This window comes from Pollicipes pollicipes, unplaced genomic scaffold, assembly GCF_011947565.3.
Source record: "Pollicipes pollicipes isolate AB1234 unplaced genomic scaffold, Ppol_2.1 Scaffold_6686;HRSCAF=7923_pilon_pilon_pilon, whole genome shotgun sequence".
NCBI lineage: Eukaryota > Metazoa > Arthropoda > Thecostraca > Pollicipedomorpha > Pollicipedidae > Pollicipes > Pollicipes pollicipes.
The window spans coordinates 4,231,870-4,258,835 of NW_023596921.1; the positions used below are offsets into that span (position 1 = coordinate 4,231,870).

General features: G+C 58.0%; 1 protein-coding gene across 1 annotated transcript; it reads left to right on the plus strand.

The window, feature by feature from the left end:
• Nucleotides 1–302: 302 nt before the first annotated feature.
• Slmap (Sarcolemma associated protein) lies at nt 303–22,299 on the plus strand. Its single transcript, XM_037230749.1, has 22 exons — nt 303–393; nt 8,043–8,228; nt 9,814–9,951; nt 10,434–10,581; nt 11,143–11,209; nt 11,446–11,475; nt 12,327–12,387; nt 12,644–12,811; nt 13,034–13,176; nt 13,943–14,078; nt 14,736–14,928; nt 15,291–15,431; nt 15,744–15,806; nt 16,081–16,190; nt 16,915–16,993; nt 19,339–19,475; nt 19,701–19,878; nt 20,244–20,342; nt 20,402–20,424; nt 20,784–20,870; nt 21,396–21,409; nt 22,212–22,299. Exons 2-22 carry the CDS (start codon nt 8,088–8,090, stop codon nt 22,297–22,299), a joined length of 2,244 nt encoding a protein of 747 aa, XP_037086644.1. The 5' UTR covers nt 303–393; nt 8,043–8,087.
• The last annotated feature ends 4,667 nt before the right edge of the window (nt 22,300–26,966 follow it).

The following is a 26,966-nucleotide window of genomic DNA, read 5'->3' on the forward strand; positions in this document are numbered from 1 at the left end:
ACTTCACCGATATGAGCCGGAATCATCGTAAATTGCGTTCTCCTTTTTTTGGTGGGCCGATGCAAGGCCTGTTTACCTCAGATTCAGGTATGTATCTAATGCGTATGTTTAGCGTTACAATGTGTGAGTCCAAATCCAGAGACTCCTGAAGAATTCCTGAGAAAGTGAGAAAGATCTCCAAAACTTGTCAGTCTTGTTGGATAGTGCAGTTAAAATGACATGTTTGTGATGAAGTGTTCACCAAAGCCTTTCGAATTGTATTTACTTTTCACTCCATGCTAAGATTAACAGTTTTTAACTTATTTTATGGTTCTTAGATACCACGATATTTTAGCAAAACATTGCATTGCAACATTTATACATTAGTGCTGGTCCATGAACGCCGTTCTGCAGGTACGCGAAAAATTCTAGTGGGTCGGCCTGTGACGCGTGTTGGGTGTCAATGAAAGATATGGTGTCGTGGTGGCATTGGCGTACATAGACAGAAGATACATCATTGAGTACAAAGCTATGACTTGTGCTATGGCATAAAGGATCCAACAGTAGCAGTATCTACCCTGGTTCCTTAAGGGTCGTAAGTAGCCGTTCTCGTGTTGACTCGCAGATGCAATTGTTCTCGGGGAACTGCGCATTATTTGCCTTAGAACAAGTGGCAGTGTTGTGTCTTGGCAAAGACGTCCATTATTCCATTGGTCAGTTTTGTGACCCTCGTCATATCATAAATTCACTTGTGTTGTTAGATTCTGTCTGTGTGGAATCTGGAGAGAGGGAGGTTTTGCATAACCTATGATACAGTTCTCATCATTGTCATGCTTATAAGTCTGGCGATGAAGAGTTGTCCATCATCATGTGAAGGCAGTCTAACAGAGAGGTTGTGAATAGTGTTGTTCACCTGCTGTTATGTTCAAATAGGTTGTGATCACATTAATGTGCCCTATGTGGTTGTCCAGCTGCTGGGTAAAGTTACAGTTTCAAGTATGTTGTCCATGAGTACTTACTGTGTGAACATGTAGTAGGTATGTGGAGTGCCCAGGTGTTGCAAACTTTTTGGTGCCTTTTCTTATGTATATGCAAGCATAACTTGCTTAATTTGTACATATTATCATAGGAACCAATGATGCAGGAATGATAAAGAAACTGGATTGCCTGGAGCTCAAATATTAGGTTAAGTTAGGTACAATTCATGTTGTTTCAGTCATTGATCCCAGACCAGGGCTATTGCCAGAATGATCAAAGGATTTTTTTCCTCTACAACCATCAGCATAATGGCCTGGTGCTATTTGGTCTCTGAGGTTTACTATAGCTGGCTCAGGTCATGCCTATTTTGATTTGAAAAAAGCAATTCAGGTCACTTCACAAATTATTATCAGGTGTACTGATCTGACAAGCTCAGTGCATTCTGCTCACCACAGTTTGTTTTTACTGGATATGGTTTGTGTGTTTGCTTACTTTTTGCTTGTTGGATGAAGCTCTATGCAGATATAAACGTTGATGATGTCATCATATCTTGCACAACATTGATTAAGAGCCAACTGATTGCAGCTATACATGGAAATCGTGCTCACCAGCTGTAGATGCTAATCACTTGACAATTATATTTTTATGGAGCTTCACAGAATGGCCAGTGGAATGACAGAAATGGAAACATAGTGCCATGAATACCTGGGTGACCTTGAAAAGTCAGCATGAAATAGTCTGAATATCTTCATGGACTTTGTTCAGTTAGGTCTAGAAGGGCAGGGCTGTGAACTGCAATAACTGATCTTCAAGATGACTTTTCAGTTCAAACCCATATATAAGTTTGGAAACAGCCCCTTTTAGTGCACATGTTCCACCCCTTTGTGACTGGCATTCAGCCAGTGGCCAAAATTTGCTTAACTGATGTTTTAAATGGGGCCTACATTCAATTTTAAATAGACACTGTCATTTTGATGGGAGGGGATGTTTTTTAAGGTGATAATTGCTGCCTCCATTCCCACATCTCTTAGCAGCCTGTGGTGGATGTCACATTCCTTGTCTATGGTCTTTATGTTGAATGTATTGAATTCATTGAATTGAAAAGAATTGAATGTGTTGTTGAATGTGATTGTGAGGTTGAATGTATGCTGTCTAGCTGGCAGAGCATGGTTCAGCTAAGTGGCTTGATCATTTCATGCACCTAGGCTTGGACATGCTTTGTATGCATGTGAGCAGGTGCAGATTTTGTAGGGTATATTGGTTTACATCTGTGTGTGGAAAGTAGACACTAGCAAAAGTGTACCCACCATTTCAGCAGTGTTAAAGCTGTCTGGGTATGGCTCAATGTTTTTGATATCACAAGGCATGGTGGCCATGCTCAAAGTTGAATGGAATATAGAATGTTGTGGGTATACCTTATTCAGGTCAAGAGTGAATGGTGTATGAGAGGCATGCATTGGCAGTTACTGAAGTTGGCTAGATCAAGGACCATCTACAGGAATTTCTGAGGTAGTATTTCCTTGCATTAGAAGCACACATGTAGCTATCTTCCAGTGGGAAGTGCAGTAGTAAATTTGACTTTCAGCCAGTTGACAGAAAATGTTTGTTGTGTTGTATTGTTGATTTGTCATGTTGATTCAAACAAGGAAGATGCATTAGGATTAGGATAGTCATGGCTGATAACACTCAGCAGTCTAGATGTTTCATTTTCTGTCAAAGTCTTGTGATGTGTGGATGTTTGTAATTGATGTTGGCAGTCTGTGTGTGTTGCCTATGTTTGTTTATTGGTAAATCAGTGTTTGTGCAAGCTTGGATCTACTGACATCATGTTTACTGCTGATTACAACAAACTGCACTCCTTACAGCTTATAGGTGTGTGGCCAAGCTTTGGGGGTGTCCTGACATGTCCATGGGTAGGAAGGGCCACCTGGTTTGCATTTTGGGGGCTGCAGGCCGTGTTGGGTTTTTTGGTTGACATCTAGATTGGTGACTTATAACTTACAACCACTTTATTTCACAGAAGGACAATTGCAGTTCAAAGACTAGTGAAAGTTTTCTCACTGCATTTTATACATTTCATCTCCAGGCCAACCACAATTATTTCAAGCAGTAGCAGTTTTCAAAATAGTCTTAACACATGCTCGGGTGGGGGTCAAATTGGTCCCCCCCTGAAGGTTTTTCCAGAATGGTTTCTGAATGGCGTGGCGCAGCCGTGCCAAATTTTGCATAGCTGTAGACAATAACATAGTGGATTGTTAAGTGACAAAATTGGATATACCCTGTAAGGTCGCTGACCTATGGCAGGTCAAAATCGGGCCATGGTTTCACCGAAGTAAATTTCTAGGGAATTGTTCAATTGAATGCAACAACAGAGTGTTAGACAAAGCCATACATGTTTGCAATGCTTTCTTAGACAATGCAAAAATTAAATGAGTGAATTGCATGGACCTAAGGTCAGGTATGAAGGTCAGACCAAGGTGGATACCACCCTGTTTTATTTCTCCAGGGCTTGCTGTGTGGGATATTTTCCAGTGCTCATTTCAAATTTATTGATAGCAGGAACTGCACTACATCTTCCATGGGGTTCTTAGAGGGCAGAAAAGACCATTGACCTAAATGACTCAGGTCAGCATTTAGTTTTTAGGAGCATACTGTCTAGCACAAACTTTGTTGCTTATTCAAATGCAAAACTTAAAGCAGTCTGCTGTGATTTTGGCAATCATGACCTTCAAAAGGTCAAACAACCTCACTGACATAAAATGGGTGTGTGACATTTTGCTTATAAACAGTTATCTAGGTTCTGGGGGCATTTTGGCAACCAACCAGGAATTTGACATTTGACTTTATTTGACCCAAAGGTCATGACCTAGTGACCTCAAACTTTGCGTAAGTGGGTTCACACACACAGGTCAACATATCCTGTGAATTGGGTGTATCCAGCTCTGATAGTTCTCGAGATCTCAGGGGGCGGGGGGTTCAAATTGACCCCCACCCGAACGAAGGGTATCCAGCCGGCCACCCGGGTGCGTGTTAAGCAGCAGGTCAGTTCAGCAGAAGTTTAAATCTTCACAAAATTGGATGGGAGTAATTCTTGCTGGGATGGAGAGAATCCAGCAAGAGACCAGCTTTGCAGCACTGATAGCAAGTCCGTGAAATGGTTTCGTGGTCGCCCCTTGCCGCGGGGAAAGCCATGTCAAGCATGGCTTGAAGAATAAAGTGCAATAAAGACGCTTTGAAGCATTCTGTCGGCTGTGAGACAGGTTCGAGGGGGAAAATTAGGCCCATTTTAACTGACGAAGCGGTCGTCCATCACGCTGCCGCGTTTCCGTGCGCAGCTCGGCGTCATTGGCTCGGATCGGACTGGAGTGCAGACACGTTAGTTTCGGAATTAAATGCAGTTTGTGCTCAGGATGCTGTTCTCCATGGCACGCAGGCGAACATAAAACTGAAAAGAAGAAAAAGATGCAATGGGCAGCTCTATTAATTGTATGTCAAGGGTCTTGACGCTTGACTCCTTGGCATAACGACCCTTTACTAATTTATCACATATATGCCAACCACGCCTGTCCTCGCACACTGCAGTCCACTGCATGGTATAGGGGCGAAGCTAATGGATTTCCATTGTGTATTTTTGCATTAGAGTTGCAACTTTAACATGACATAAACTGTCTTGCCCGCCCTGTCACCCCAATGTACCACAACTTGAGGCTATGACACATACGAGGCTGAGAGCCCCGTCCCCCCCCCCCCCCCCACCCGAAAAACAGCAAAACAGCCGGTCGTTAGGACCAGTTGCTACCTGACTACGACCGGACCACCGTTAATACGCTGTGTATACCTGATCATTAAACATACGCAATTACGGCTTTAGTCCAAAACGTTTCCACCTGTAATGGTAAAGCGTCGCAATCAGTCGGCAAATCCTCCACGTACATGGTGTGAGGTTCGAAGGCCGTCACGCACTAGATTTGCCCGTGGCTTCGGCGTCGGGATTTTCAATTCATGGCTCCGGCTTTTCGTTTGCGTTTTCTAGGTTTGAGGCCATTGGCGTCAGATTCAGCTTCGCACATAAAAAATGCTGAACCACTGGCTTTGGTAGTTCCAGGCAAACAGCCAGAATCCTATCTTCCTCCCCATCGACTTGGCTGCGTTGCCCGTCTTGTCCTGCTCGGCCGCGTCTCTCCGGCGACGAGGTCCGTGTACGCTGGCGGTCATGTGGGGCGCCCAGCCGGCCAGTACGTCGCCGTTGGCTGGCGCCCCGCGTCGTCACGGCTAGGTCGCACCGGCACGAGACGGGTCACGGAGACGGACGAGCTGGGCGCAGCAGGGCCGTCCGTGCCCCCACTGGGCCTGCGCCCCCCCCCTCCCCCCACCCCCCACCCTCCCCTATTCTGGGTGCGACCGGACCGCCCATACTCCCCCGGGCGCAGTCCCTGGTCGTCCGTCCCAGCTGGCCCGCTGCCCTGGCCGGCTCTCGTCCATTACCGGACCGTCGGTTTTGCTTGTCCTCGCTCCGTCCCCGAAAGCCTTGTCACAGTATCCTCGTCCATTTCGTCTCGTTGGCTGCTGTGCTCTCGTTCGTCTCGTCTTGCCTGTTTACTAGCTAATTCGGTTTTGTTGCTTTTTTCGGAAGTGGTCGACATCTTTGGCCAACACCATTACTATGCCTGCTCAAGCGTGGGCGCCACGCTGGAAATCTCGACGCCATTGATCGAAAGTGGTATTTGTGTCATTGGTGAGTTTGGACCCACCCTGCTGAGATTAGAACCTGCTTTTTCGATCAACTTTTGCCAGCCACTTACCTGCCATGCCTGTCAACTCATCGTAAGTCTTGAGAAGGGCTACCAAAGCATATATTGCAGGGACTCATTCTATAGTTGCATGGCTATTGGCAGTCGGATGCGCCCTAAAGCACCACACCAGGGGCTCATGTTAGAGCCGTCGCGAAGGCCGCCAAACGCTCACCATCGACAACACCCGCCTTTGCGCTGCGTTTGGAATGGTCGATCACCGGAGGGAGATAACGCATCGGCCGCTTTTGGCGAGCTGCTCTATCTGCCTCATCGTCCGTGTGTGCAGCGTCGGGCAGGCCACCCTCGCTGGTGAGACAGCGCGGCGCGGCACGTTATAGGGCTTCGTCGCTGGCCGGGCGCCGCCAGGTTTCGCCCGTGACCGCAGGGGAATGTGCGCTGCTGAGGCGCAGCTGTGCCGCCGACGGGTCGTCTGGCACGGGTCCGCGCGCTGGCTGCAGGAAGCCGGCACACTACAGTAATCAAGACGGGAGTGGGACGGCTGTTATGTGTTCCGTTGCTTCGAATGACTTATCTGCTCCGTGCAGTTATGTTGTGCGAAACATTACGGAATGAACAGGATCGCTGAAGGTCATGTCTTGTTCTTTGGACGGATTGCGTTTCGTCATTTTGGGTTTACGTGCATGGATGTGAGCTGGAACGCCTTGAGAGCGTATGGATAGGTCTACTGTAGACGACTTCCTCTCAGTTCCTTCTGAACGCTCCGCCAGACCGAAAGGTAGTCAGGTCTTCCAGTTACTTAAGAATGGGCCCAGCAGCCCAAAAGTCCGGACGGAACCTGCGCTTCCAGTACTGTTCACAAATGCCGCCGCCACACCAGCTCAGCGGTGGCCAGCTGGGACACGCTTATGAAAACACGCGCGGCGTACCGCCGTCGCTCCGCTCAGTGTGCGGCGGGCGCTCCGCCCGTGCCGTCCGCTCGCGTCGGTCGGTCGCCGGCTCCGGTCGTCTTCAGCCCGCCGCCGCCGTCCGGCCGCGGCACGGTCACTGACCGGCGCTGGGCCGCTGCGCTCCGCCGCCGGCCGAGCGCTTGCGTCTGCCGCCCTAGCGGCTGGCGGAGGTCCAGCGGCGGCACGCGCCGACGGCCTCCCTCGCCGCGCCCCGCCCCCCATCCGCGCCGATTGACTGGCCGGAAGGCGTGATTGGAGCGGGCGCGGGGCTCTCGCGCCCGGACGTCCTGGTGCGGCGGCGGCGGCGACGGTGTCGGGCCGGCGCCCGACTGCCGCCGTTCAGTGGCACCGCCCGTGTTGATCTTGGCCGTCCGGTGGGACGTCATGTGACCCGGACGGCCGGGCTGACCCAGAGATAGCTGACCCCTACCGCGGGTCGGGCCGCCGGGCGAGGCGGCCGACCTCGCTTCGGCGGAAGTGGGCCGGCTGATGAACTTGTCTCATACCAAGCCGGTCAGACCTGATCTGGCCTCTTGGGTCTAGCCGGGTCAGGCGGGCTGTCCTGACCTGGTCGGGCTGGGATAGCCCTCACAGGGAGAGATTCCGCCTTGGCCGTGGTCGTGCGCTCGGCGACTGAAGCGGCCCGTTCAGTCGGCGTAAAAGGAACGGATGGTGGTCGGGTCGTGGTCAGCTGGCGGCCCGTCAGCTGCGCTTGCGGCTTGTCGGCCGGCCGGCCGCCGCTGCCGCCGCCGCCGTCGTTTTACGCCGGCCGAGCACCTGTGTGCCGCCTCGGCCGCCGGCTATTGACCCAGCCACGCCCTCGCACCGCCGGCCGCCAGCCGCCGCCGGGCATCAGCTGGCCTCACGCAGAGCGCGGCTGTCGTGTCGGAGGGCCGTGACGCGTTGGACGCGGCCCCCGGCGCCCTCCCTCGCGGCGGTGGCGTGCGCCGACGCCGCCCGTCCCGGCGCGGCCGCGCGCCGCCTGATGGATGAGTGAACAGGTACCGTGAGCAGCGCGGGGTCATTTTCGCTGCATGACTGGCGGCTCCCCATCTCATCGCTTCGGCCCGCTGCCAGGTGACGCTCTGCGGCGAAGGTGGCTCTAAATCGTTTGGGTCCGGGCGGTTTGGGGCTGGTGGGAGTCGTGGCAGACGGTGCTGGCGTGCCGGCTAAACGTGGCCGGCCGGCGGCACACAAAGGCGCCGCTGTCGGCGCAGCCGCCGGGCAGTGCCGTGTCGGTGCTGGGGAAGCGTCCGCGTCCGCCCGTTCGCTGCGCCGGTGTGCTGTATCCGTGTGTGTGGTGTGTCCCGCGCGTGTCTCGTGTTTGCGTGCGTGTTCTCGGCGTCGGCCGGCTGACTGACTGACGCCGCCTGCGCGCCGGCAGACTGAGGCGGCGATGTTGCCGGGCCGGGGTTCGGCGCCCACGTAGATGGTGGTCATCAACCCGGGACGCGGCCCGGGCGTCTGGCCACGCCAGCCACTGTCCGACACGCTGATCGACACCACGGAGACCGGCAAGATGTCGGCCCGGGCCACCCTCATCTGCCGACCCAACTCGCACCCCTTCCAGGTCAGTGGGGTCGCTGCGGCCCGCCGCTGCAGCGCGAGGGCTGGCGGAGCGCGGCCGCGCCGTCACGGTGCCGCTTCGACACGCTCGCGAAAACCCCGCAGCTAGGACACACAAAAAGCATAACAGCCGGCTCGTTCCTTCTTCACCGGGTTACTGACGGCCAGGGTTGGTAGCGGTGAGAATGCATAAGAGGCAGTAACCCCGTGTACCGTCTGTATGTGTGTGATGTGGCCGGGGTGCCGGCTGTCCGGCCACCGAGGCTGGCCTGTTACGGGCCGCTGGTGGTGCCGGCTATCTGGCCACCGAGTCTGGCCTGTTACGGGCCGCTGGTGGTGCCGGCTGTCTGGCCACCGAGGCCGGCCCGTTACGGGCCGCTGGTGGTGCCGGCTATCTGGCCACCGAGGCTGGCCTGTTACGGGCCGCTGGTGGTGCCGGCTGCCTGGCCACCGAGGCTGGCCTGTTACGGGCCGCTGGTGGTGCCGGCTGTCTGACCACCGAGGCTGGCCTGTTACGGGCCTTTGGTGGTGCCGGCTGTCTGGCCACCGAGGCTGGCCTGTTACGGGCCGCTGGTGGTGCCGACTGTCTGACCACCGAGGCTGGCCTGTTACGGGCCGCTGGTGGTGCCGGCTGTCTGGCGCCGCCGTGTTGACCGGCCGCCGACAGACGCCGCCGACGGAGCGGCGGCGCCGACCTCGCGTGCCTGCCCCCCCCCCCCCCTGTTCTACCCCCCTCGCAGGGGCACGGCGGGGCCTCAGCCCCGGGCTGCTTGGCAGGCTGTTGTGTATGGCGTGCGGGGTCTGGCAGCGGTCTCTGCGTGTCAGACTGCTCGTGCTGTGTGGTGTGCGGCGCTGACGTGCGGCCGCCGCCGTGCTGGTGCCGGCGGCGCTGTGGACCACGCCGCCGCGCTGTGACGTGTTGCGCCGCCGTGTTGCGTTCGTCTCGCTGCGTGTCACGCTGCCGGGCTGCGCCGGGCGCCGCCGTGTGCCGCGCTGTGGCCCATACCGTTGTGTGCTATTGTGAGCCTGCAGGTTTCTTACTGCTGCGTTTCGTGCCGCCGTGTACCCGAACACTCCTCACGTTTCATCCCGCGGAGGCGCGTGCTGTCGTGGCTATGTCACGCGCGTGTATGTATCGTGTATGTTTTTCTCGTGATGCGTTTTCGATTGTCGGCTTGATGACATGTTATGCCGCTGTGGCACACCCATCACGGCTGCCTAAATGCACCCTCAGGCGTTCAACCGTCGCCGGTCTTCCATATTCATCATCATAAGACCATAACAGTGATCGGCGGACTCTGGCTGAGCACGTCGCCGCGCGGAAAACCTGCGACTGTGCTTTGCCTTGTGTTCTGCGTGGCCACGCATTAGAGCTGCGCTGTCTCCTTGTCGATGTGCGTGGCGGCGTCACGTCTCGGCGCGTCTGTGCGCCGTGCCACGTCGCCTGCGGCTGTGGGGCCGTGGGTCACAGTGTCGTGATACGTGGTGCGTCGCCGTGCTCCAGCGCGTCGCGTTGTCTCCGCAGCACGGCTCGGGCGGCGGCGCGGCCGCAGCACGCCGTATGCCTCACGCTGCTCCGTCTCCGGCAGGAGCGCAACCTCGCCCTGGACAACCCGGAGAAGATCGGAAGGTCGGTGGCCCGGGTCCGCGCCGCTCCCAACAACGCCATCTTCGACTGCAAGGTGCTGTCCCGCAACCACGCACTGCTCTGGTTCGAGAGTGGCAAGGTGAGTCAGCCGGCGCACGTGGAGTCGCTCGCGTGCAGCTCGCGCCTCCGCGCACGGAGGCGGATATGGTGGAGGTGGCTCCCATTGGGAGGGGTTTTTGGCTCCGGTATTTGAAATACTTAGTGGTATCCCGGCGGGTGCCCGTGGGTTAAGGTTTTTTATTTGAACCGGTTTCACTGCACATATATGTCATCTTAGCGTGGAATGTTCCTTTATTCGCTTCACAGTGTTTCCTTGCCAGCGCATTTTGTCCTTTGTTTGTTTCACATTGACACTTGTATTCATCCCAAGTGTGTTTGTTTCATGATGCAGCATTGTCGCACAGAATTTTCAGCGATTTAACTCCCTCATAGATTTCGACGTATCTTGCGCGACGGACCGTCATTGGCACCCCGCCCCCCCCCCCCCCCCCGCCCCCCGCCGCCGGTGACGGCCCCGGGAAGTCTGGCCGGTCGTGACGTAGCCGCCTCGCCCCGTTGCAGTTTTTTCTGCGAGACACCAAGAGCAGCAACGGCACGTTTGTCAACAGCCAGCGCCTGGGCAAAGGCGCGGACGACTCGGCGCCGCGCGAGCTGTGTTCTGGCGACATCGTCCAGTTTGGCGTCGACGTCATGGAGAACTCGAAAAAAGGTGCGACCGGCGCCGGGCCGGGCAGGCCCCGGTCCGCGGCGGACCTGGGAGTGGCGTGCGGCTGCGGAGGTGGCGGCCGGCGCCGGGCCGGGCAGGCCCCGGTCCGCAGCGGACCTGGGAGTGGCGTGCGTCCGGGGAGGTGGCGGCCGGCGCCGGGCCGGGCAGGCCCCGGTCCGCAGCGGACCTGGGAGTGGCGTGCGTCCGCGGAGGTGGCGGCCGGCGCCGGGCGAGCGTCAGGCGTGCGGTCGGCCGCCGTTGAGTGCAGCAGCAGCGAGTCGCGACGGTCGAGCCCCGCATGGACGGCTGTCTGCAGCTGTGAGCAGCGCCTCGGCGCGGCCCGCCACTCTGTCGACGGTCTGTACCGGCTGGCTTCGCTCAGACTTCGACCGGGTGATGTCCATTCTGTGAGCGGCGCGTCGGTCTTGCCGGTGACGCATTGCTCGCGTCCGGCGACAAGGGCCTGCCCCGTCGCCGGCCCCGCGCGCCGCTACCACGTCGAGGAAGACCCGCCCTGACTTTATCTTGCCGCCGACTGGTGACATGCGCTGTTGCCTGTTGCAGTGACACACGGCTGCATTGTGGCCACGCTGAAGCTGTTCTTTCCCGACGGCAAGGAGGCCAAAGCCAGGTGCGTACCGCTGTCGGTGTGCCCCGCGCGCCGGCCAGCCTGCCGGCGTGCGGGGCTGTGGAAGGGCCGGCCCGCTTCGTGACGGCTGCAGTCTCACTGTGAGCGTTTCAATAGTTGTGCTCAGGTAGCCCTCCAGTATTCCCGTGTCTGCTGCTTGGGGCCTGTTTTGTTAGTCGTTAGAAACTGGTCCGGTCCCCCACGCGTGCAGTGAGAGATGCTTTGTCTCTGCGTTTCAGAGGATCCACACCCGAGGTTATGATTAACGGGTAAATGCGGTTCGCTTGAGCCTCAGTCTGACCTGGTGTCGCCCCGCCTGACGCCGTGTGTGGTGTCTAAATGTCGCTTGGTCACCTAACCTGCTGGCTGCGGGCGCGCCGTCGCTTGGCCCGGTGGGCCTCGGCGCTCAGTTTCGCACTGCCCCAGGCACCATAGTTCGTCGCGGCGTGTCCCCACCTGTTGGCCGTCCCACCCATCCGTGGCTGTCGCTGCTGTAATATGGCCGCTGGATGGGTCAGAGCGGTGCAGACCACCTAAGCATCTGATCTGGTGCGAACACGCTGAAGACGAGGACTGAGTCAGTCCGGTGCAGGCTGACTCAGCTGTTTGTTAGCTCTGCGTGGGCAATGGCCTTAAGCTGGTGACGCTTATTTTGATTGCAAAGGTATCAGCTGGTTATTTGTTCAACATTGAAGGGGGTAACCACGCGGAGTTCGTAGGGCTGGCGATCCCTCTGCTTGTTGTGCCCGCACCATCCGTGTTGTGTGGATTTTCTGCAGCGCTTTGCATGGATGGCGTCCATTGAACTCCGGCGGAAAGCCTGTGAAGTCGTGTCAGCAGGGCCTGTAAAATGTGTACCCTAAGTGTTTGGTAGAGCGGGTTACGTAGATCAGCCAAGTAGACCAAAGCGCACGGTGTCTTATTCAAGTCGTGTACGGCGGTTGGCAAGGGCACCGGTCGTCGTTGCAGGTCGGTGGTGTTTACGGGCCACGGGGCGGGAGTGGTTCAGTGGGGTAGCTCGGCTTCACACTCCAGCCGGGTGGGGAGCGGGACTGTGTGCGCGTGTGTGTGGGCGCCCGTGTGTTTGCTGACTGACGGCGGGGCCGTGCGATGCCGACAGCGCCGATCACGCCACCCCGCTCCACTCGCCCGAGCTGTACCAGCTGCAGCAGTGTGTCCAGGTCAGTGCCGGCGCCCAGCAGCGCGCGCGTACAGCCCCTCGTCATGGTGCTGGCTTCACTGCTTCGTGCGCCGCTGTGCGTCTGGCCAGACGCTGATGCCGTGGGAAGGGGGGGGGGGGGGGGGACGGCTGGCGTGTCCTGGCCTCTCGGTGGCGTCTGAGCGCGGTGTTAGCTGTTACGTGGTCGTCGCCGACCGACCGGCCGGCCGCGAGAGGGCGCTGACGGCCGGCCGCTCCGGCGCCCGCCGCGCCGCCAGGAGGCTGTGCACCGGGAGCAGGCGGTGGAGACCAAGCTGGCCACGCTACAGCGGCTGATGGACGGCGTGCAGGCGGCCACCAACAGCAGCTGGAAGGCGCTCATCGACGAGGACCGCCTGCTGACGCGGCTCGAGATACTCGAGGGACAGCACGCGCTCTACTCCAAGGTCGGGGCCCAGTGGCGGGCGCGGGCCGACGACGGTGGCGGCGGGCACAAAACACGGCCCGGTTGGGACTGGCGATGCTTCATGATACGGCGGAATTTCCATGCAAATCAATGTGAAACAGACGTTTGCCCAGCGTGTGAGGACTGGTCATGATCAGGATAACAATTTGCTTTGTGTCGTTGGCCGCGAAGGAGGCGTTTTCCTGACGTAATGTCTTTTCAGAACTTTGGGGAGGACAAGCTGCGTGAAGAAATAGCGCGACTCCAGGAAGAAAAGAACACATACCAGAATGTAGCCAAGGAAAGTCTCAAGAAGGTTCTGCAGGAGAAACTGGAGGCTGTGCGGAGACTTCAGGAGGTAGAAAGGTATGCTGTCGATCTTTCCGAAGGATCTTGGTGGAGTAATAGTTTTTTTTTGGGGCTTGATGCGACTTTCGTCGTGTTAGTGTGACTGATTATGTTGCATCCCTGGTATAAAACATAGCGTCAATATCAAACGCACGCGGCTAATAAGCTAGGAATGTGGGTGAAGTGCTGCTGTATGTGGTGACGTAATGTACCTTTATCTTTAATCGGCTGCGGTTATTCGGTTTTTTTCTGAATGTGAACTGGTTCGAATATTGGTTTGAGACCATAGAAAGTCTCACTTACTCGCTCTCAGTCGTGCGTACATGGTCTTCACAGTCAACGCAGGTACTGAGATGCCTCCTAGGTTGTGTTCAGGACATCACAAAAAAAACGTTGTCGGTATGCTCTCAGTCATGTGTGTGCTCCACTTTTGACATTGATGCCGAAAAGTGTTCTAATTATTGCACGCGGCATTACAAGACGTGTGGTTGATGTCTTTTCCCGTTTGGGAGATGGGTTTTTGGACAAGATTGGGACACATGCGTGTGGTAAGTCTTCTGTGGATCTGGGAAGCATCCATCACGATATGAAAGCCCTGCCTGGAGTAAGGTCATCCCACCTTGCGGAGTCTCAGAGAACATGTGCGGTGCCGAAAAGCCATGTCAGGTAACCCCGGTCGTGATTGGGAGCGCGCGCTTCAGACACCCTCTGGTCGCCACCGGACGGTGGTGCCGGCCGCGAGCCGGCTCGCCCGCCGTCTGACCGGACCGGACGCCGTCGGCAGGTCGCTGACCTCCGCCCAGGACGAGTGCCGCTGCCAGACCGAGCTGCGCGAGGCCACCGCTGGTGAGCTGGCCGAGCTGGCCGCCAAGTACGAGGCCAAGCTGGCTACGCTCACCGAGCTCGAGACCAAGGTCAAGGTCAGTCGGCAGGCGCGGGGACGGGGCGCCGGTGAGCGCGGGCGGTTTCCCATCCGGTGGCTGGCGACACGTCGCAGGTGTGCCGTGGACCGCGCCGTGGTGAGTGCGGAGCCTGGTCAAGCGTGCGCCACGCGGCGGAGCTGCTGCCTGGACCGGCCGACTGTGCCTGGCTCCAGACCGGCCGAGATGTACTGGCCGTGGGCACTACGCTGCCGCTCCCTCTGTCAGGACTGGGCCGGCGCAGCACTGGCTTGCGTAGCGCGCAGCCGTCGCTGGCGCTCCTTGTCGCAGTCGGGAGAACCGCTGAGGCGACTGCGTCGCCACCAGACGTTCGGTGCCGCACCGTCTTTGTCGCCTGTATGATGCTTGTGGAACAGGGGCCTGCCTCAAGGGTCGGCCTGCATACGCAGCGTGTTTGCGTACTCGCGCGGCGTTTGTCGGCATGCGTTACATAGACGTAACATAATCTGCGTAATTGCCGAGCTTTCCCGGCACGCTGACAGCGCGGTCTGTTAGCCTTGAGCTCACTGTCCAGGCGCTGTCAGTGTGAGCTAGAGGTTGGCGTGGGTCGCGGCCGCGCTGTGAGGTGGCGTCCGGCTCCAGCTCGGTGAGCCGTGTGCGCTGGGCGGTATGAGACGCCACCCGACGCCGCCGCAGGAGCTGGAGGAGGAGCAGGCGGCGGCCGAAGAGCGCTGGCAGGCGGAGCGGGCGCGGCTGGAGGCGCGCGACGCCCAGCAGCGCACCGAGGAGGCGCAGCAGCGCGCCCGGCTCGAGGGCCTGCAGGCCGAGAGCGACTTCACCAAGCAGCAGCTGGCCGCCGTCCGGCAGAAGCTGCAGACCAAGCTGGGCGGTGGGTGTGCGCGTCATGGTGACGGCTGAACGGTGGCTGCGGCGGCGACGAGGAGCCGGCGGGCGGGAGGGCGATGATGGCGCTCTGCCCTGGAACCCTGTCACACACTCGCCCGTTGGACTGTCGAGCGTGTTAGCTTACATTGATTGGATGGACTTGGCTTAAGAGGACTGAGGTGTTCATCGACTGCATGTTACGACATGCTATATACTTTGATGGCGTGCAGCCTGCTGGCCAGAGCATCTGCGGCAGTATTTCCGCACAGGTTTGCGGTGGTGTACGCATCACGCCGTCCTGCCTGAACTCTTCCCCACCCCGGCTGAGTGGCCTGCCGTGACTGGAGCGTGACGTGTCGCGCGCAGAATGGACCCCGAACGGCGACGTGGCGCTGGAGTCTGGCGGCATGCAGCAGACGGAGCAGGAGCTGCAGACGGTGCGCACTCAGCTCAGCTCGGCCGAGAGTCAGCTGGCGGCCGCCACACACACCATCGGCCAGCTCAAGGGTGAGGGCGGACCGGCGGCGGCGGCGCTGTCCGGTCGGCCGCGCTCCGGCCGGTCCACGCTCCCGCAGGCCGCGTTCCCGCAGGCCGGGGCGCCTGTCGGGGCGGCGGAGGCGGCAGCTACAGTGGGACCTTATGGGGGAAGGGCGTGAGCTGGGGTGGACCGGGCGGGGGTCGTGTGTAGATGAGGTCTCGCTTCTGGTAGTGACCTCTGACCAGACCAAACTCGTGGGCTTTTGTGAATGCTGGGTTTTCGTGTTCATTGATGCCTGCTGCGCCGTTTGCGTGAGGCGTAATATTTGTGTCTCTTTTCAGACAGCTTTAAGGAAGCTGAAGCAGAAATTTCTACATTTAAAGCGAAGGCATCTTCATTAGAAGGTTTGTAGTGGATCCCGCTATTGTTAAGACACACGGAAGATGAAATTTCCGTAGGATTTGTCATTACATCTTGCATTGCCACATAAGTATGTTTCTGAAAATACGTGAAGTGTGTTGTGTTTTGTACTAGTAAAAAGTGTTGCTATCCATATGGGCGGAAAGTCGGGTTCCTCGTCCGTGCCGACGTGTCCAACCTGTGTGACTGTCCCGCGATGCGGGTCTGGGCTCGCCCTGGCCTGCTCCGGCTGCCGCTGACCGGTCTCACCCCCGGCAGCCGAGCTGAAGAAGGCTCAGGAGGAGCAGGCCGCTAAGCTGGAGGAGGTCCAGAAGCTGGAGCAGAGCCTCAAGGAGAAGGAGAGCGAGCTGCTCAAGCTGGAGAAACAGGTGACCGTGCGGCAGGTGACCGTGCCGGCGTTGACAGTCGCAGCCTCAGACTGGACCAGATCTGTTTGCTTCCGGAGGCCGTCTCACTTCAGCTCTGGATGCGTACTGTTTCGAAATCAGATGCAAGCACGCCCCGGATAATGGCCACCATGGAGCCATCCCAGTGCAAATGGTCCCGACAGTGTAAGTGTAAAGTCCCCTCCGCAATGGCCGGGACGTTGCGTGGCGAGTGGCTGGCTGTCCGGCCCGCGTGCAGTGCCGGCCCGTCAGCGAGCTGTTGTCGACCGCTGTCGGTCCCACCCGTGTCCGCTGACGGCCCACCCGTGTCCGCGGACTGCCCCACCCGTGTCCGCTGACTGCCCCACCCGTGTCCGCGTACCGCCCCGCCCGTGTCCCCTGTCTGCCCCACCCGTGTCCGCCGACGGCCCCACACCTGTCAGCTGTCGGCCCCACCCGTGTCAGCTGACTGCCCCATCCGTGTCTGCTGACCGCCCCACCCTTGTCCACTTACCGCCCCACCCGTGTCCCCTGACTGCCCCACCCGTGTCAGCTGACTGCCCACCCGTGTCCGCTGATGGCCCCACCCGTGTCCGCTGACGGCCCCACCCGTGTCCGCTGATGGCCCCACCCGTGTCAGCTGTCGGCCCCAACCGTATCCGCTTACTCCCCACCCGTGTCCGCTGACTGCCCCACCCGTGTCCGCTGATTGCCCGTCTCGCCGCAGCGGTCGGCCGGTGATGCCGACATCAAAGACAGCCAGGTAGACGTCGCGCAGCTGAAGAACAAGGTGCAGACGTTGCAGGGTGAGTGGTCCAGACCGGACGGCCGGAGGGGTCGCCTGCCGCCGCTGTACCACGACGGTGGGCGGGAGGGGGGGGGGGGGGGCACAGACGCCGGGCACGTGCGGCCGTCGGGACGGCACAAACAGGCAGCACGGTCGGCCGTCACTCGTTTTTGGGGGGGATGTTTGTTCCCATTTGCTTTGTCTTATTTGCTTTGTGTTATATCTGCTTGTTTTTCGTTTCGGTCTGTTTTTGTTTTTATCCCTGTTTTCCGGCGCTGTGGTGTATGTATGGTGTGCCTAACCGCCTGCCTTTGGTTGTAGAGCGTTTGCGGATAATGGCACTGCACGTAGAGCACTACATATGCACTGTAACCATACTAAAAGGTTTGTCGCCCGTCCTCCCCCGTGAGGCGCGGCTGCATGCTGGCATGGCATGTCGATGTGTTGAGCAGCGTGCGCGCCATCCGGCCTCGGAGTGCACGAGTACGCCTTGAGCGGATGCATCCTCATCTGACAGATGTCAGGACCAGGCGGCCGGCTCTAAGTCCTGCTCGTCTGACAGACGTCAGGACGAGGCTGCCGGCGCTAAATCCCGCCCATCTGACATGTCAGGCTTAGGCTGTCGGCATTACACCCTGCCTGTCTGACATGCCAAGCTAAAGCTGCCGGCACTAAATCCTGTACATCAGATGTCAGGCTGAGGCTGTCGGCATTACACCCTGCCTGTCTGACAGATGCCAAGCTAAAGCTGCCGGCACTAAATCCTGTACATCAGATGTCAGGCTGAGGCTGTCGGCATTACACCCTGCCTGTCTGACATGCCAAGCTAAAGCTGCCGGCACTAAATCCTGTACATCAGATGTCAGGCTGAGGCTGTCGGCATTACACCCCGCCTTTCTGACAGATGCCAGGCCAAAGCCGCCGGCACTAAATCCTGTTCATCTGACAGATGTCAGGACGAGGCTACCAGCACTGCGTCGTCCGTGCTCTGGTGTGCCTCACGTGATGTCCCGCCGCGCTCTGAGTGTTGCAACATCGCCACCCTTTCATCATGCGTAACTCTCCGCTGTTTTCGTACCTTAGATGCCAAGAAATCGAAGCACTTCATTAAATTGCAGCAGGAGCTCGCGTAGTTGCGCTGGCGAAACCGTGATGGAACGTACCCTAACCGCAGAGGTGCCACATTCCAGAAGGATATCTCTGTTTGGGCTGCGCAGGGGTGATATTTTTGTGAATGATGGGGCCGACCGAGCCAAAGGCCTGATGACCAATCCCCGCCCCCAGCCCTACGCCCCATTGTTCTCATTGCTTTTCGCGTACGTTATTTTGATGGGAGGGAGTGGGAATTCCCAGCCTGAATTTGTATACCAATGAGAAGTAATATTTAATTTAAGCAGCACAGTAGTTATGGGGGGGGGGGAACTGGGAGAGGGGGGGGGGAACTCTAGAGGAAGTGTTCCTTCTGATCGGAAAGTAAAGGCCCCCCTAGAGGCCATCTTAGGGCGCCGAAGGAACTCTTCTGTGGCGGGTAGGGGGGGGGGGGGGGGGGCGGCACGTATTTTTGGCTCTGGGACAGGGACAGGGTTAATTGTGATGGACTTAGCTGCAGTTCGTGGTTTGGAGCTTTTCAGTTTAACTTCTCTAACCTTGCTTATCTTATGGTCCTATTATGGTCAAATTATCTCCTGGCCTCCCATGCAGCGGAGGGAGCCGCGGCACGTCACGCACTTGTGCATCATATGCGTCACGCATACGCACGCATACTCTCCTACTTCCTGCGCATGTCATGCATGTTCTGACGCATGTTGTACAATCGCATGACATGATGCTGCTGACGGGTGGGATTTACTGGCGGCTGCTTTGCTTTGCTGCGCATGTACACATTCCGTCGCGGCGCCAATGGTCACTGGCCGGATGACATGGTGGTGCATGGTCAGATGTGTCGACCGTTAGCGTTGCCGCCGTCGGTAACAGCGGCCGAGACAGCGCAGCGCCGTGTCGGGCGGCGGGCTGCTGGGCCGGCCGACACTCGGCCACGGGCGCGTGGCGGCCGCGCCGCCTGGTGCCGAGTCGACGACACCTGCTGGCTTGGCGCTGCGCCGCTGGGAACGGCTCACCGCTGCCAGCTCCGGAGCCGTCACCTTACTAACGCATGCCAAATGCCCACTGTCTCCCATTCGAGGTGGGCTGTGTGCCTCTTGACTTCTGCCGCCTTTCCCTCGCATTGGCCTACGACACGGCCGGCATCAGTGGCGAGCGGGGCCAGCCGTCGAGGCCCAGCCCGGGTCTGGGATGGTCGGGTGAGGGTGGGGTGGCGCCGAAAGGCCCAGCAGCTGGTGACCGGCGGTGTCGGCGGGCCGACAGAGCTGTTGGACGAGACGCGGCGGGCGGGCGCCGACTGCGACGGGCGCGTCGAGCGCTACCAGTCGCAGCTGCTGGTGACGCGCAACAACGCCCAGGAGGCGACCCTGCGCGCTGACCACCTGGGCTCCCAGCTCAAGGTTAGTCTCGCTGCGGTCGCTGCTCGGATTTGGCGTGAGCGTGAGGCACATCTGCTGACCAGGTTTTGTGGACTCGGCGCCCCTGTCGGCAGTGAGCCCGCTGACGGTGTTTTAGCGTCATTTTCCCGGGAGGATGTCGTGACCGCGTGCCGACGATGACCTCGTGTGCCGCGAGCCGGTGTGCCGGCGCACGGCGTCAGCAGTCAGGCCTGTCGGTGCCGGCAGGAGGCCGAGTCGAGCCTGGCGGTGCAGTCGGAGCGGACCGAGCAGCTGCAGCAGATGGTGCTGCGGCTGGCGGCCAGCGTCACCGAGGCCGTCGGACAGCTGCAGACGGTGCAGCAGGCGGCCGACCAGCGGCAGCAGGCGGCTGAGCAGGACCGCGCGCGCGCCGAGCAGCTTCGGGGTGAGCGAGCGGCACGCCGCCGACTGGCCCGGCCAGTCTCGCGGGCAGGCCAGACGGTCCAGGGCGGGGCGGCCAGGGCTTCCCGGGTCACGCAGTGGCACCTCTTTGGCGTGTGGTGTGCGGGCAGCTTGCACCTGCTGGTCGTAGGTGGCACTACTGTGTTCGTTGTCGTTGACGCAAGCTCGTTATGGCACGTTTGGTCACCACCCAGGCTGGGCTCGTACAAACGTCGCCCGCCCTGTCGGCGGCTGGAGCCGCGTTACCTCCGGCGCCTCTAACCGCCGGAGGAGGTGACACGGCTCCGGCCGTCTGACCGCCGGAGGAGGTGACGGCGCCTCTGACCGCCGCCGCCGCCGCCGCCGCAGGTCAGCTGGCGGCTGCCGAGCAGCGCGCCGACGCCTCGGACAGCGAGGCGGGCTCCATGCGCCTCCAGCTGGCCGAGCTGCGCGCTCAGCTGGCGGCGGTGCGCGCCGACGCCGAGCAGCGCCAGCAGCAGCTCAACTCGGCCGGCGACCGGCTGCAGCAGCTGGAGCTGCGCTGCCGCACGTGAGTCGACGCCGGCGCGGGCGATGGGCGCTGGCCGCGTTAGGGGTGCTCCCGAACACGGTACGCCGGTGGTTATGCGGTGGCTGCTGTGGAGAGGTGGTTTAATGTGTGCTCTAGGGGTACCAATGCGCTCGGCATAACAGCAAGACTGCACCGTGCCGGAAATGGCCTGAGTCTGCTGCCCCGGGGAGCTGTTGTGTGTAGTCAAGATAAGTCGGTCTGGGAGGTACGCGCCGTGACTGAGACCGGTCGCCAGGTGTGAGGAGGAGCGGGACGCGGCACTGGCGCGCTGCCTCAGTCTGGAGGCGGCGGCCGCCGAGCTGAGCTCTGGCGGCGCCGCCGCCACGCCGCCGGACCAGCCCGAGGACCCGGAGAAGGTCGAGCTGCGCCGACAGCTGCGCCGCATGGACGAACAGCTCAAGGAGCTGGCCGTGCAAAACCGGACGGTGAGGCGGCCGCGCGCGACCCTCTCGCGGCTTCGCGCACTCGGTCACTCGCGCACGGGCGGACGCTCACTCACACTCGCTCTCATGCATTCTTCACCGGTCCACTTTTTCATTATCACGCATTGAATGCCCTTGTATACGCTCATTTGCTCATACATGCCCGCGCACTACCACCGTTCGTTATTCCACTGCTGGTGACTCCGTGACGCAGTGACCCACGCAGATGCTGGTACACTGACTTCCGCCCACCACCCTATGCTCTCTCCTTGCTTTTATCTTATCATTCTCGCACTGCTCACTGCCTGGCCACATTCCACTATCTATCAAGAATGCCATTTGCACATACTCCTCCAGTCATGCGCCTGTTCATGTGTTGCATCGTATCGTAGGTGTAGCGGGCCGCTCTTGTCTTGCTCATAGTGCTCCGCTTGGCCTCAGTATCAATGTTCCGTGCTCTGGGATGCCGCCCTGCCGATAGCTTCACGTGGTACGCGTCCAGTGACGTCACTGGCTCGCGATCCGCAGTCCGGTGCCTATCGGTACGCTGTGCACTCGTGCTTTGGATGTTGTGCTGTCTGGTATGCCCCGGCGGAGGCGGCGCGCTGCGTGGCCGAGCTCGTCGCCGGTTAACGCGGCAGCCCCCTCCCTAAATAAGCGGATGTGGGGGTCGCCGCTGGCGGACTGTGTGCCGCCTGCTCGCGGTGCACTAGCCGGTCGTGGGCGCCAGCGCGCCGCCACCGCCCGGGTCACCGTCGTGCGCATCGTGTCTGCACACTGCACCGTCGCCGGGCGCCTGCTGTCTGAATCGCACCCTCGGCAACGGCGCTTCTCTCTCTCGCTCTTGCAGATGGACACCTCCAACATTATAGCCGTGGCAGTTGTGGTCGTAGCGCTCTTCATCACGCTGCTTGTGATGAACTCGTAGCACGTGTCGGTACGTCAGGTCGGCTGCCTGCCCCTCTGCCCGCTCTCCGTCCCGCTCCCGCTGCCTCGGCGGTGCGGCGCGGCGGCTCGGCGCCGCGACCTCCAGTGCAATCCTCATGTGTATGTGCGCGCGCGCGGGAGGGAGGGAGCTCGTTTGACCGGCTGGCCGGCAAGAGGAGACGGCCGGCGCCGGAGGTAAACGCAGCGGGCGCGGCGCCGTGGTCGGCCCGTCTCGCTCGTCTCTGAACTCGCTCGGGGCGCTGCCGTCGCCGAGCGCGGTGGCCGAGGTGGGGTCGAGCCGGCCGGCGGCGGCGGCATCCGTCCACTGCCGCCGCCGGCTGTGTGAGGGCGTGCCGGGGCGCGCGCCGTGCGCTGACCGGCCGGCCGGCCGTGCCCTCCGCAGGCCACGGCCTGCAGCGTGCTGCCGCTGCTGGTGCTCGCCTGGAGTGTCTGCATCGCCTTCTACGACTGGCTCGCCTGCCTGACGGCCACGCGCGAACCGTAGCGGCCCGGCCGGCGCGCCAGCCGTCGCCCGCTCGGCGCGCGCCCGTCCCCGCCACCCGAGATTCTAAGTTGCTGGCGGATAGCGTGATCGATACTCTCTCCACCGGTGATAGCCACTGCCTCAGGCGACGCCATTACGTGCCATCTCCTGCAGCAACCAGTACAAACCGGTTCGGCACGTTCGTTGCCGGGTCGGGGCGCCTCCCGTCGGGAGAGTCATCAGCGGCAGCTGCCGGTTGCAGAGCACTGGGTATCATCCGAACGCAGTTTACCTTAGTTATGGACGAGCGGAGCCATTTAGCCAAATTGCATCTTGTGTAAGTGTTCCGCATCGGGGATATTTTATGATGTGTTAAGTAGCCGTATCATGACCTTAAAGCATTGGTGTTAAGTAGGTACTCCTAGTTGCCAGGTCTATGCGGAATTTAGTTAATTTGATGATTAGCTGCGTTTGCCCTACCTCGCAATCTACCACGGCCGCCACGTTCGATAACTTTTCTAATCCCATCTTCCCCGAGTCAGAGAGCAGTGCTTCAGCTGGTGCGTGCGGAAGCAGTATGTGTGTATGTTTGCGTGCGTGTGCTGAACCTGTGCACAGTTGTGTGCGAATGCGAGTGTGCGATATGTCCCGCCGAACGACGCTTGTGCCATTTCGCCGACCCCGATCTCTAGCGAACACAAAATCTACTTACGCGACGTCACCTGCGGGCATCGGCCGCGGCCTCCGGCTGGCCGCACGTGGAGCGTCTACGACGTACTTGGAGCGTCTACTGCCGCACGTGGGGCGTCCACGGCCGCACGTGGAGCGTGCGGTGTGCCGCGGTGTGGACGGGCGTGCGCGCGGCGGCGGCAATCCTTTTGTACGTGGTGCGTGTGAGTGGGAGCGGCCGCCGCCCTTCTGTTACCTCACGGCGGCCGGCCGCCGTCGGGCCCGCCAGCCGTCTGGAAATCATTCGCACGCGGATCGTTTAAGGCTTGTTGATTATTTTATTTGTTACACTATGTGAGCTTGTAAATATACACTTTCCCAGCCAGCCGCTCTGGTTTTGTTTGGTGGGGATTGACCCAAGCTGTGGCCTCCGGGGACCGGAGACGAGTCGACTGTCGCCTCTGGCTGACTTGACCGAGGGTCGATCGATGACCTTTCGACCGTGGTGCTGCCTCCTAACAAGTGACAGGTCGCCCCCGCTTCCGCCGATCCGCCGGGGGCTGTCGGAGATCAGCCTCTTCGTCGCCTGGACGTGAGCGCCGGCTGCACGCCCTGCACTGCGGACCGCGGGCCCAGCTGTTCCCCGCGGCCGGAGCCGACCGGCGAGGTGGCCGAGCACGCCGGCTCCAGCCGCAGCTGACGCCGTCCGAGCTGACTGAGCTGGGCAGTCCGGCCGGGCCGATTACCGTGACTGTCAGCGAGGTCGATGTGGCCAGTCCAGGTTCGGGGGAGAGTGGGCGCAAGCGCTGCCCAGCTGACAGTGTGCTCGCAACGTCGGCGAAAGCTCATCATCTGCACTGGCGTGCACCAAATGTCAATCCGAGGATCGCTTTAATGTATCATCGTATTTGCGTAAATCCCGTCTCTGCTGGTATCGTGTGACCCCGCGGTCGAAGCGCCCCGCGACCCCGATAATAGGATCCCCTCTGGTCATTTGTCGCCATCTAAAGCCGCTTCCCTGCAATTGATGTCTGCCGTTCGCAAACGACAGGCAGGTTGGAGGGTACGCTTTCCCCTCCCCATCAATCTCTAGGCAAAGGTTGAACGCTTGTCTGAGGGAATGTTCCACATTTGATGATACGGAGACAAGCAACAAATGGGACGAAAAAAGCCCAGTTGTAGCAATTGGTATGCCAGTGACCGCTCTGGGATACAAAACTTCGCTTGTTAGTAAATATACTCCTCACTATGTCATCGTTTGGCGTCATGTAACGTTTTTATGACGTCTGAGTCGTTGCCACATTGGGGGTGTCAGAATTGCCGCTGTAGCGGACGGGCTGGCTCGATTGTACTTCTACTCGTCGAAAGGTGGCGTTGGTGGCCATGACTTCAAGGTCATGTTTCGAGCGCTGTGCCCATGTATTTTGGTCCTCGTGGCGTTTTTGCGTATGCGTTCGTGACTTTATATTTTTACCTGCATTTGCATTATCGGTTGTGGCGTCATGCTTAAGGTATTATTTCTCCGAACTCATGTCCGACATAACTAGTAAGACTGCCGATGCCTGTATTATGAATTATGTAGCGCGATTCGTGATCGAAACTTGCTTTTAACGCACTTAGTTGATTGAAAGCCAACGGCTGCCCGTCGATGCGAAGATTATTGTTGACATTTTTCAGGCGTGAATGAGTCAAGTCATATTTTTCTTGACATTGGGCACAATATGGCCGCTGAGCAGGCGGGGGTCATGTGACGTCTTTATGGAGCCATGCGTCTCAGGGGCCTCCAACGTAGGCAGTGCGAAATGTTCTGAACGCGCTCGCGTGCGCATAGCTCAAAACTGGATGATTTCAAGTAAAAAAGGCAGAATCTGAACTGCAGGGAAGTATGTTACTTGTTTAGTGCGTTAGCGAGGAACATTATTCACATAGATAAGACACTAGTAATAGCCACATTTTTCGGGGTAACACCAGGACAACGGGTTTGGGTTGATATCTCGACAACATGCCTTTATCGAAACAATGGCACCAATATTCAGGGGATTAAACGAGGAGCGATTGCCAGCGATTACCACGGTACAATGCATATCCAGGAATTATACGCGAGAATACGTGTGCATGCAAACGAATTCAAGTAAACAGGCATCGCGCATCATGCTTCATTCAAGCATGCAAGCGAATTCAAGCAAACAGGCATCACACATCACGCGTCAGGCATCACTTACACTTGCAAACAATTTTAAGCTAGCAAGCACCCCACCAAGGCCCATCACATTCGCATAATCGGCAATGATGAATGCTGTACGTTAAAATTTGGTCGCCGACTTTTTATAAGAACAGACTCATTATATCTTCATTGTGGTTTTATAAGATACATTCACAGTGAATCTATCCGTATAAAAAGTCGGCGACCAAATCTAAGCGTATGGGCTCATCATTGCCGATTGCGCGAACGTGACTGTGCCTTGATGTGTGATGTGTGCTAGCTTAAAATCGTTTACGTGTATCGGCGATGCCTGACGCGTGATGTGCGATGCCTGTCCGACTGAAATCGCCTGCGTAAATAACTGGTGCGTGGTGTGTAATGCCTGTTTACCTGAACTCGCTTGCATGTTTAAATGGAGCGTAATGCGTGATGCCTGTTCACTTGAACTTGCTGGCATGTACACGTACCTTCGCGTATTCTAGTTCTTAGATATGCGCTGTATCGTGGTAATGGCTGGCAATCGCTCCTTGTTTAATCTTCTGAATGTCCGTGTCCTGCTAAAAACTGTCGCTTGCTGTTTAAAACAAAACCGAAAACCGAGTAGGGTCATCGGCAGGCAATTTCGAATTAACTTCTGTCGTTTCAATAAATGCATGTTGTCGAAATATCAACCCATCTATAACTCCATTCTCCTTGTTATTCTTCCAGCAATAAAGTTTATACTCCTGCCTTATCTCTGCAGGGAATTACGTTGAACATGACCACTTCAGTTCAAGACCACGTACAAGTATGGAGCAGCCCCTTAAAAGACCACGTCCAAGTATGGAGCAGTCCCTTAAAAGCTTGATTGTTCATGGCATGGTGTTGGATCTTTCTTATGATTGACGTAAGGTGAAAATGATTCTTGATGTACCAACGGCTATACATATTTTACTGTACATTGAAACAACCGAGACGAAGGCTTTTGTTGTGCCTCTTTGGTTTTGTATTAAGTACAATTATTGACATGTGAAGGATCGCTGCCAGCCGTACACAAACCGTTCCTCTGCCCACTCGGATTGTGCGTTGTTTCATTTTGCAGCAGACACATTCAAATCAAGACCTCTGTTTTTACAACTGCTTTGCTTCAACTTAATGACCTCAACTAAGATGACTTTCATCTTTAAAATACAATTATGGACCTCTTAAGAATAATTGTTTGCCATACACAAGTTCCTCTGCCCACTCGGAAAGTGTTTTTCCCTTCTGCTCGAGGTCCGGTAAAAAGTATCGCTGCACGTTGCATTCATGTGGAAATTTTCCGATGCATGCTGTTCTTTCAGTTGCAAGCACTTTCTTTGCAGCCAGCGATCGGTGGGGCAATAACTGCGATACTTTCAGTGCTTTTCGGTGTTTTTAATCTTTTAATGTGGAAACATTAGGCGATCTTTTGGCGCTCGTTATGCCGGTGTACGTTTGGTGCTCCTAAGGCGCATTGGCTAGTCGAATCTAAGAGCATTTACCAGACAAATCTGACATCATTTGCCAGCCAAATCTCGCATGATTTGCCGGCCAAATCTGAGATGCTATACTAGTCAAATATGGGATCATGCTCCATTTAAACCTGAGAGCACTGCCCAGTCAGAAAGATCAATTGTAAGTCAGATCGGGTGGTAGATATCCGTAGTATGGTGCTTGTTTTTCTGATTCCTGGGTGTTTGAGCGAGCGGCTGCACCTGCCGAGCGTGACTTTACCCTGGCTCAGGCCGGCGCCAGCGCATGCCTGCAGCTCTCGGCCTCCGTCTGGAGCACCACGTCTGAACCGCTCCAGCCCCTG